This window comes from Pomacea canaliculata, linkage group LG11 (assembly GCF_003073045.1).
Source record: "Pomacea canaliculata isolate SZHN2017 linkage group LG11, ASM307304v1, whole genome shotgun sequence".
Taxonomy (NCBI): Eukaryota; Metazoa; Mollusca; class Gastropoda; order Architaenioglossa; family Ampullariidae; genus Pomacea; species Pomacea canaliculata.
In genome coordinates, this window is record NC_037600.1 from 3,079,987 (window position 1) to 3,091,350 (window position 11,364).

Below are 11,364 nucleotides of genomic sequence, written 5' to 3' on the forward strand. Positions count from 1 at the left end.
CAGTATCATCGACTACACAAAGACTACACGTGTGGATGTGCCTTCGTTAACCTAAGTGTACATACCAAAGTTTTCTTCGATGAATAATGGCGGGCAAGGATCTGAAGAAAAATCGTCGGAAGCAATCAAAAGTATTGCATTGATAATATAAAAAAAATCGACAAGATATTATTTCGAAAGAGACAAAATTGTTAGCAGTAAGTGCATTTGAAATGTATGAGCAATCGTAAATGCTTTTTTGTACTTGTGTATTGTGTGTGTGTGAGAGAGAGAGAGAGAGAGAATAATGAGAACAGTATAGACAAAAAATTCTTACTATGGTGTTTCCCATTTGATCTGTAAAATGTAGGAGAAATTCAGCTCATGGTTACTGTACTCTCATTTCGTCCCTAAACACGCCCATCCTAGGCTGTTGCTCACTCACTGACTCACTGACTCACACACAAACATGCATGCTCTTTAAACAGCTGGTAATTGTGTTCCAAATTTTCTAACTGTAGGGCTACATTTAACCATTCCTGTGACACCACTGGTTAATCCGTCCTGGTTCTAAGCATAAAGATATACTGTACTCCATATCCCTACAAAGTGAAGCTGCAAACACATAATAACATTAATTTCTTCAAGCACACACCTTCAAGTTTCACTGTAGTATCTAAGTCTGTCAGAGGCACCGGAAGCACATCCCCCAGATGCTCCCAGTCATCCAAGGTGATTGTCCGGTCACGTGACAGCACAGATACCTGGAACCGGTTTCTACGACGACATTCCTCGTGGGAGAGAAGTCCATCGAAGCAGATTATCGCCAGTAGAATGGATCCATGCACTCTTTTCATCTCAAACAGCACTGTGCATTTGAAACAATTGCAAAATTATATTTCAGAAAGATTTTATAAAAATTCGTTAATGGTTTCTTTAGAGTTTTAGTGTTTGGGGCTCCTGTCAAGAGTCGTCTATATTTAAACTAAATGATAATAATCATCATTATCGTTGTTGTTGTTATTATTTTTTTTTCCTGCTTACTTGTTTCTCCATGTCCTGAGAGCAGAAAAGCTCTGTCCTGTCCCGTTGGCTCCAATGAGTAAACGTGAGTTTTGATACACTCGGAACAGGAGGGGCTGACACAAAACACACATCACATGTAAAAGATGATTTACAGGTCTGTCTCAGCCTGTTCGGTGTTGTGTCCAACACACATCAACCAGCGAACAACAATACCATTTAAAGCCCGGACACACATTTCATGGGAAAAAATAATATCAGTTCGTATTAATATTAATATAATTTTTACTAAACCCCTCATAGATGTTCCGTACCTAACTATAAAAGAATGCGCAATGCAAACACACATACACACATACAAGAGGAAGAAAGCGCAGTTGACAAAGGCATTGGCATTAGTTCGTTAACAATATTTCACAGGAGGAGGACCTCACCACTTGGCACTATAAAGAATGATAGCCGTCCCGTCTGGTCCCAGAAGCATGTCCCATTTCTGTGATGTCCACGTGTCAGAGCCCCAGATGTAGGTGGTGTGGCCAACGTCGTACCACGGGCCCCGCATCTGTTGGCAACATCATTGGCATCAGCGACAATCATTCAATAAAAGGAAAATATTTGGGACTTAAGCTGGGATAGCTTGCCTGACAAGCTACCCCCGACCTTAAGTTTTATTCTAGTTGATAAGTAGTTCAGAGTTCTTAAAGACCAACCTGAATGGTTGCATTTTTGTTTTGTTTTGTTGTTTTGTTTTTTTTTTTTGTTTTTGTTTGTTTGTTTGTTTTGTTTTGTTTGTTTTTTTTTTTTTTTTTTTTTTTTTGGTGCAGATTTCGGTAGAAATGCCCTAACCTCTAAATTTCAGCCTCCTTTGCTTCTTTGCTGCTGCTGTAGCTAGACTGTGTAAGTAATGTGCAAGTTTGTGGCAACTACTGTGCAAAGGACTGTGGAAGTGCCCGTGTATGCGTTCGTGTGCTTTTGTGTGTTGTTGTTGTTTACCATGATGACGCGTCCCCCATGTTTTCCCACCCCGCCGGAAGTGACGGCTGTGTCAGGCGACGCCATGACGACTGCCCACATAGCGGAGACAAACGACATGACAATCAACACCTGTTGCCAACATCGACCTCGAGTCGTCGACATCACTTTGATGATAGTCAAGCCAATCCACACCTGACAGGAGACTCCCTGGCCGACTCACAAGTTCAAACTTAATATCTGCAAGACAGAACCAACAATTATTAAAATAAATCTAGCAACTGTAATGGAACTATAATGTGAAGAAAACAATTATTTAGTAGTTTGAGTAATTGTTTTTAAACCTACTAAGTTTAATAATAGTATTTATACACGGAATCCCAGAAACAGACACAGACACCGTATACAGACATACATGAAACAAACAAACAGACATGGAACACAGATGCACAGACGGGGGTGAATAATACAATAATCAAAATGTTGGCGATGATATCAGTGAGGCCTCTAACCCCACGACTATATTTTTACCGACAGATCATGATGTAATATCACACCTAAAGACATACCTAAAATATACATCAAAGCTTAATTCTGTGGTATAGCAGAAAACTGGATAAGAAGTATAAAGCTTCCACTCGGATAGCTCACGGACTGTATGGAAAAATGTAGAGGTTCTAGAGGACGGATATATCGGTATCTAATTACAGCCCTCAGGCAGGTCACCAAAGGTCACGAATATCAGTGGTAAAATCAACAGACCAGGGGTCAGCCTGCCGCACATCACGTGTTGTGTGCCACGTGCTGCTTTTGTTCTCTTGTGTTTCCTCATGCGTTCTTTCCCTCCATGCCACCAGTTGTGCATTCTTGTTTAAATCACTTGTATTTTCCTTTACAGCTTAATGTCTTTTTGAATTTCCTGATTCTTACATTTAAATCGGATGCCCCTCTCTATTATTAATCTGCCGGTTTTTTTTTCTTTCATCTTTTCCGTTTCTTTAAATGTGTTGTCATTTTTAACCTGTCATTCACCTTCCTTCAAATTTTGTAATTTCTTTATTTGAATATGTGGATTCTCTTCCTGTAAATAAATCTGCTGATTCTTTCTTTCATAGTTTTTGTTTTAGTATCTATGTGTCTTTTTCTTTCACGTCTTATGTGACTTCTTTTTTAAATTCATTTCTTAGGTTTCATAAAATTGATGGGTTATTTCCTATGGTTGTTAGAAATAGTTTGCTTATATGCTCAATTTGACATTTCATATATATCTCACCAAATATATTTCACCTTTGATGGTAATTATATCTTTCCCATCTTGTGTGTTGTTTACCTCTCCTCACAAACTGCTGACCAAATGTACCACACACATCTGTGAAACACGAACCCCACAGACTGGAGATAAGCACACACACACACAGCGGGTGTTCCCCACATGGATGATAGATACATAGGAACTAATACATAGGAACTAATCCCACAAACAGACACAGACACCGTATACAGACATACATGGAACAAACAAACAGACATGGAACACAGATGCACAGACGTGGGTGAACAATACAAAAGACACTGTCCATGCACACAGACAAACATGGAGTACAAGTATGCAGACACACACATGAAACAGCAATTTCCACACACAGAAATGAACACACATATGTGAAATATTGACACAGAAACACAGATGTAGAATATATATATAGATATATATAGTCACACGGGTAGCATGATGCATATTCACAGACATACAGACAGGGATACACAAATACCAATGTGTGGAACATGGATACACACACTCAGACATGAAGCAGCTCAAAACTCGTTACTCAGCCATACAGTAAAGACAGGAGAGGAAATAATATGAAGCTGAAGTTTCAGGCACAATTTTTTTAACCTTTATGCCTTCTTCATTTTAAAATATGGCTGTCCACACCAGAATTAAACTCTTTTTTTCCTAGTAGATTCTAATTGTTGATGTACTTACCAAGGTCGACCATGCAACTGTTGTCTGAGTCCAGGAAAAGATTTGTTGAGCCAGAATTCCACAGAACACAGACCTGTCTCACATCAGTTCTCACTCGCAGTGGAGAGAGCAGTGTTACACAGACCACGCTGGTGTGAAAGCAAACCTCTGCTGTCGGGGGGAAGGCGGGAGTAAAAACCCACAGCCTGCAAAACAGGTGTACCGCTAGGGGACTGTCTGACCCGTACGAGGAATGCCTTGTCTCTAACACTTTGTGAGGAGGTGGAAAACATTCACATACATTGCTGTGTCTGAAAGGAAAACATTGCATCTGTACATTAAAGAAAATAAACTCATTCACACGAGCACGCAGTCATATTTCGAACACGAACTCTCTCTCTCTCACACACACACACATGAAATACACGGATACACATTGACACAAATACATTCACGCATACACACACACACACACACACGCAAAAAGATACACATACATACACACACACTCACGTACGCCATAGCACAAACACACGCACACACAAACGCACAGATACAAGCGAGCTTTTATATACCTTTTCAAACCCTTCAAGAAATCTTCAAGACCATGTCTGTCCTTCGGTGTCCTGCAAGTCTGATCTGGTTCAAGGAGGGTTATGTCCTGCTTTTCAAAAGTTGACAGTGGAGCTTGCTAGCTGGAAGTGACATGCATCTTTAGAGGATGTCATCTGATCCTGTGTATCATATGACTCTTTTTCCCATAGGCACGATTTATCGCGATACTCGTCGTCTCCGATGATACCATCGACAAAAAGCTTGATGTTTAGGAAGAGTTCTAAGGGCGGCTTCACACACAACGATATCTTCTTGAGGACAAGATTGTAGCAACGGACAGTAACGAACGCTTAATACTTAAGGGTGATATCCCCTTGTATGTCAAGGCCGACTTGAGCACGCGCTGAGGTAGTATAAAGTTGCATGACATCAGCTGACGATACCGATGAACTGTTAAAGTGACTGAAACAATCTCTATGTGACGTAACGATATAAATTATACGTCGTATGAACTGCTGTGTAGATGATGGACAGTTGATTCAGCCGATAAATAACCCATCATGGTGGTTGACAGCAAAATGTGACGTAACAGGACTACCAAGCTTGCACGTCATTGGCTGAGAATGCGTGACGTCGGCTGCTGTGTTGGTGGAGGGCAATGACGTCACGCAGCCAGGCACACGTCCTTCCATGTTTACGCTCCTTTCACTTCTGAACACGTGCTCGTACTTGCACACCTGGATTGTGTTGAGGCCCACAGCCGTTTGCACGTGCCAGGACCTAGGAGGCGCGTGCCTTGGGGATCAGAATAAAGCTCACTTGACACGGGGTGCGCTGGTTGCAAGACTTTTTCTAGAACAGAAAGATGGCCGTCTTGTTCAACGTTCATCTGCTTTTTTGCCTTAAGCTCACGTTTCATATCGTCCCCTGAAAACATCTTTAGGTTTTAATCTTTGGTTTACAAGTTCTGTAAACTGAAAGGGGGCTAAAGCTAATTATTTGTTCTTAATTAAAAGTTCTTATTTTGATGTAATATTTTAGGTTGAACGGCATCGACATGATTAAAGTATACATAAGTAGCAAAATAGTTTTGAGGGTGTCCTCACACACAACGATGTTCTCATGGAAAGTAGTTTCCTGATTGGTATAGGTATGAATGATGAAGAATGATGATGTTCCTTGATGATAAAACATAAAAGACATTTAATGATCAAGGGCAATTTCTTCTGAAAGGAAATAAATCATAGTAAAACAATTTTCTCAGTGAAGCATTACTACTACTTACTACTACTATCCATAGTTGTGGTTCTTTCTGAGCTGTGTGGTTTTTGGAGAACAAGCCGTGCAGTCAGGATGCAAACACATTCTCAACAAATCTTTAATCACTTGAGGTCTCCATCTCCTCCTCAGGATTATGCAAGTTCTATGTGACTCTTCTGGAAGGGAATGGGCAACAAATATGGTTTCAGGAGGAATAAATCACCCCTTACAATAAATGGGGCAGGACTAACATGGCTTGGAAAAGGCATTGTTGATGGAATGTTAGGTAACTGGTTCTCAAAGGCATCAACTAAAGCATTGTCTATAAAAACACCAGCATAACCTAACCTGCCATTTGTTCTGACATAAAAAAAGCTGTTGTGAATAAGTTACAATGCTGTTGTTTGTCTTTCCCAGTATCCCCAAAAGGAATGATCAGTCCAAAAATAAAATGCTTTTAAAAATTCAGATCATCACATCAGTTCATGTGACTTTTATATTGACAAAAGTGTAGTCCAATATAAAATACTTGTATTTAGTATAGAGAGCTCTTAATATGGAAAAATTTGTATTAGGATGCAGGCCAACGGATCTAAGTGTGGAATGAGTTCAAGCAAATTATCTCACTTTATTGAACAGAAATATTCCTTGAAAGTGAGATGTGAAAAGTGTTTCACAACTACACAGGAATAGTGAACACTAGTGTGCTCAATGCTATTACTTTGATATTTTTTTTTTTAGTTATGACTTATTGAAGCTTTTGGAAAATTAAAAATATATAAAATTATTAGAATATATCTAAAAGACAAGGGATAGTTGGTGCTGAATGCTGCTTAGACTTGGAGGCATGAGTTAAACTAAATACTGGTAATAAGCAATAAGCAACACACATTTTTTATGACATAAAAGGTTTCAAATGCTGCACAGTGTTCTCTACACCAGTGCAAGAATCTTTCTGAAACAACAAAACACACACACACCAACAACAAAAAAAAAGCAAATTCCTATTTGTAAACTAAGGTAGCTACCAGCCTTTTTCAGTTTTGATGCAACATCTCATGATAGTGTCTTGTCTTGAAGCTTCATCAATTTTAAATGTTTCGAGAGATATTTGCAGAAATCGTCTGCACACTCAGAGGTTTTATGAAAATATTTCTCACAAAAGGCATGCACAAGCACCTAAATCAGATTTTCGTGCTATCTGCTCCATCGCCTTCATCATTATCTTCTTCTCTCTTTTCTTTTTAGAATAAAATTACTGCCGCACGGTACCTGCAGCAGTTACTAAAGGTACTTTTAGTCGAGATCGTCTGCCATATTGTTGGATACCCATGATCCTCTGCACGGATGACGTCATCCTAACGGCCAGGTGCGAACGCGTTGTTTAAAAAAAAAAAAAAGAAAGGAGTGTGTGGTTATTATATTTACACCTCTAAAAATTGTGTGTGATATAGAGTGTTTATAAAGGGAAATGTTGTTATAATATATTATTTCTGTTTGTAAAGAGTTTAGTATTTAATACTTGCATCTTAAAAAGTACTTCAAATTTTACTGGCGTGTGTAAAGAGGAGTGTTGTTTTTATGCCAGTCTCTAGAGAGGAATAGAACCTTTATCTTTAGAGGTTGTGTGGTGTGTGTTGTTTTGGCATCTTATCTCGGCCTCGCCTAAGACAATGGCGGCGAGCCAGAACTTCACCAAGTCCGTTAGTCAGCTGCTCGAGATAGCGACAGAAGTCGGCGTGACTCGTGAGCCTTGTTGTGTAAACATGTGAAGGATCGAGATTACGAAGGTTCATATAGTCTCGTCGCTAGATAATGCACAAATAAACACTGGACCGTAAACATCTGTAGCTGACAAAGCGAGGTCATATATACACTAGTACACAACAGAGAGCTTTGCAAACAGGAAGTTAAAAATATAGTTCAAAAATCTTTAGCTGTGTAAACATGTAATTAAGTCGACGTAGACATATTTTCTATCAGCTATAATAAAACGTAGCTTACATCCGTTAATTGACTAACGTCTACTGCTGAGTTTGTACTAAGTCGCAGTGACTACGGTGTAAGCACTTTTGATTCAAATGACGAACAGCTGATGGTAATAAATTGCCCGGAAAACTGCTAAGAAGGTAAAAACAACAACATACAATCTTCAAGGTTTTTTTATAAAATGCGAGCTGGCTGTTAAAAATAACCCTTGCACCACAGAATGCCTAAAACACATGGCTCCGGTTGTGAAGTATTATATGTGCCATAAGCTTTCTATTCTGGCATCCTCCGCTATCAGTGTGCAGGGGACACTACTCAACATTCTGCGTATACTAAGAATGAGGGGGTTGCCTCCCTTGAAAATAGTTACGAATTGCATAGTCTCCACTTTCAGAGAGAGAACCGGATCAATTATAAACATGAGAGACGCCTTAGGAATACTCGGGAGGGCTCTCTCCCATCCCATCTCGCACAAAAATAACACAAACACACAAACCACTCACAAAATGCCAACAAACAAATTCACATCCGGCTATTCCTCTCTCTCTCTTAAGGCGGCAGCCCGAACAAAAAGGTCTAAGACAACAATAATGACAGAAATCAAACCCTCTGGAATGTTTCCATATCTTGCGGATGTGCATGAAGCCCTGGGATTGGCGCCGAGCAAGTGTTTTAAGTAGCTACCTTCCTCAGGGGAACAAACATCAAAGATCTCATTGTATTTCTTTGCAAAACAATAATCACACCAGCATGCCCTTACAATCTAAATTTAGCTGCAGCTGCTGTCGTCTGGAAATGGAAGAAAGTATTATGCTCCTTATCGCCTTTTATGAAGTGCAGAGGGCGCAAGCGGCGCCAAAGAAAACAAATAAAGTCTACGAGAGGAACCAGCGACCCCACGAAGGAGACGTCAGGGTTCAAAACCAGGTTAATGCATTAAAATGCGTCCGCCTGAAAAACAAAGTCCTTTGAAGTAAATGTTTGCATGGAAAACACAGGTATAATGATTTCACGAATTTAGACCTGTGCAAACACGTAGGACATGTAAATGTTTATAGAGGTAGTTCAAAAGCCACCAGAGCTAGTGTTGGGTTCACTTTATTATGTGTTATTATGCGGGGTTTTGTAGCCTGGCGGAAGTTCACCCAGGAAACATGCAGTTGTAAATACTGGGATACCCTATTTTAAAAAATAAATGAGTGAAACAGTGTTCCTAGAGGCCGCGTGTGACTCCCATGTTCGGGTGCTTGAACAGAGGTCATGGGTACGACACCCGTTGAACAAACAGAGTTCATCTCAGCATATTGCACGGAGGGGAGCAGATGGTGCAGTCATGTGTCGTAACCGGATGATGCGGATAGGTTTTTTTAAACATATATCTTTATAGGTTAATGAGGCTCTGCCGACGAACAATTCTATTTACGAAACTTCCGTAATATTATTTTTATATTAATACACTAGAACGATGTACGGTTCTGAGTGCAGTAAGAATTTTGACATCCAATGGTGTTAGTTACTTTGTGTGTTGTGCTATGAAGCAATAATCGGCCACAAGGCCTGACTTAGATTGTGGTTATAAATAAAAATAACACTCCCAAAAAAATAAATAAATTCTAGGCGCAAAATTTTACTCTCTCTGACATCCTCTACTTATTACAGCACCTAAGTAAAATGCTTGAATGCTCACTTAGCTACTTGTACTCTGGATTTCGATACAAACCGCCTGAAATAGATAATTTGATAACTAATGATCTTCCGCTTTAGGAAACTTTCAAACTGTTATTTCCATCAGTGGACAAAGATTTGAATTGAATGGCAGTTACCCTTGATGCTGATGTTGCTAAACTGTAAATTAATGAACGAATATTTAAAACTGAATTTAAAACTAATACCAAAAGATGTAAGATCAAGATTAAATCTTGACGGTTTCTTTACGAAAGAAAGTGATTTCTTGTTTACAGTGTCCACTCTCAGGGTCTGGGGTGGGGACAGTGTCTCGACTTTCAGGGTCTGGGGTGGGGACAGTGTCTCGACTTTCAGGGTCTGGGGTGGGGACAGTGTCTCGACTTTCAGGGTCTGGGGTGAGGACAGTGTCTCGACTTTCAGGGTCTGGGGTGAGGACAGTGTCTTGACTTTCAGGACCTCCGCAGCGAGGGATTGACCTGGGAGAAAATGAGTATCTCGGTGGTTCTTCATGCTCTGTTGCACCTGCTTGAGTGACACACACGGCTCAATGACCAAAGGTGTTGCTTGCCGCGACAATACCTTAATCACAGTCAAACGGAAGTCTGTGTGGTGTCGAGGACACTGACTCCAGTAAACTAGATATCTGTGAACCTACCTTTCACACGGTGTCTCTGCAAAGTCTTCAGACAGCAGACAGAAGGACACTACCAGAAAAAAAGAGTTTGCATAGTAGGGATAAGATCATATTGCTGGTATATATCATCGAGTGTCAGACAGATTAGAAAAGAAAAAAAGTCAAGAAAGGGAGAAAAGCGAGAGATTGTGAAAGGAGCAAGAAGGAAAGCACATGAAAATGGACGGGAGAAAAAAGAAGAAAAAAAGCTGAACGAAGAAAAACTGTAATACGACAAATCTGTAAACTAAACTAGAAAGACAGAAAAAAACAAAACAACAACAAACAAAAACAAAATAAAAAAAAAAACGACAGCAAATGTTAACACATCAAGGAGCTGGAAGTACTACTTTGGAGAAAACAAAATCCTCGGAAACAAAAAAAAACCTTCAACTTCCCGAAAACGGAGATGGTTCTACATATGCTCAAGTCACGTGATTCCACCAGTCAGTCTTTCTATAAAACTCACCAAAAACAAGAGTAATGTAAGAATGACAGACGCTGTGTTACAGACTGGGTTAATAATGGGGCCTGATAATGGCTTCTTTTTTCCCTTTTTGTGTTTCAGCCGACTGATTCCCAGCAGGAACTTACTCGGCAGAAAGAAGGAGAAAAGAAAATCCGAGCGCTACTTAGGACGGAGTAGAAATGCAAAGCAATGATGGAAAAAGCGAAGCAGATGTGGCTAAAGAACGAGAAGGGTGAGGAGGAGGAGGAAGGGGGACCTGCGCCCTTGGCCTCAACATCTTCAAGCAAATAAGTCAGAAGATACGCTGCGCATGCGTGGGCTTCTATTTGTAGCGACAAGTATTTAAGCAGCGATGAAGGGAGAGTAGTGTTCAGCGGTTCGAAGGTGTCGGGTAGGGTGAGAAGAGGGTAGAGTATAGGGAGGAGCTCTCTCTTTATCTTTCCCGTTCCAAACGACCTGCGATGTTATAGCTTAGCCTGACTATAACTTACTGTGTGTCTGACAGAGGAACGGACACAGAGGGCGTTCTCGGCTCTCGCGTGGGATAACTGGTTGAGTGGGTCGGAAATCCGGTTCTCTCATCTCCGTTAAGATTTGTTCCGGGACTTCGCGAAATAACAGCTTCATTCGCAACTAACTTTGCCTTCAGACGAGTTTTAGAAGAGGCATAAAATATTTCCCCGCCATTCTTATAATGTTCAAATGTTGTTTCATGCTTGAATTAACTGTAAATAAATTTCTTTCCATCTGTATCACATCTACCATGCCATTCTGTATCAAATTTCATGTCAG

At 40.2% G+C, this 11,364-nt stretch overlaps 1 protein-coding gene across 6 annotated transcripts in view; it reads right to left on the reverse strand.

Moving 5' to 3' along the window:
- LOC112575321 overlaps positions 1-4,641 on the reverse strand; it is a 72,741-nt gene extending 68,100 nt beyond the window's left edge. For 3 of the 6 annotated variants that reach the window (XM_025257087.1, XM_025257088.1, XM_025257083.1), the window contains exons 1-7: positions 4,516-4,635; positions 3,962-4,251; positions 1,996-2,214; positions 1,437-1,564; positions 1,024-1,118; positions 635-847; positions 66-101 (exon numbers count right to left, since the gene is read on the reverse strand). In XM_025257087.1, the coding sequence (XP_025112872.1) occupies positions 66-101; positions 635-847; positions 1,024-1,118; positions 1,437-1,564; positions 1,996-2,139 (616 nt within the window). In that variant the 5' untranslated portion in view covers positions 2,140-2,214; positions 3,962-4,251; positions 4,516-4,635. Of the gene's footprint in view, positions 1-65; positions 102-634; positions 848-1,023; positions 1,119-1,436; positions 1,565-1,995; positions 2,215-3,961; positions 4,252-4,515 lie in introns of all 6 variants that reach the window. The other 3 variants (XM_025257086.1, XM_025257089.1, XM_025257085.1) reach the window with 2 other exon arrangements.
- Between the last annotated feature and the right edge of the window lie 6,723 nt (positions 4,642-11,364).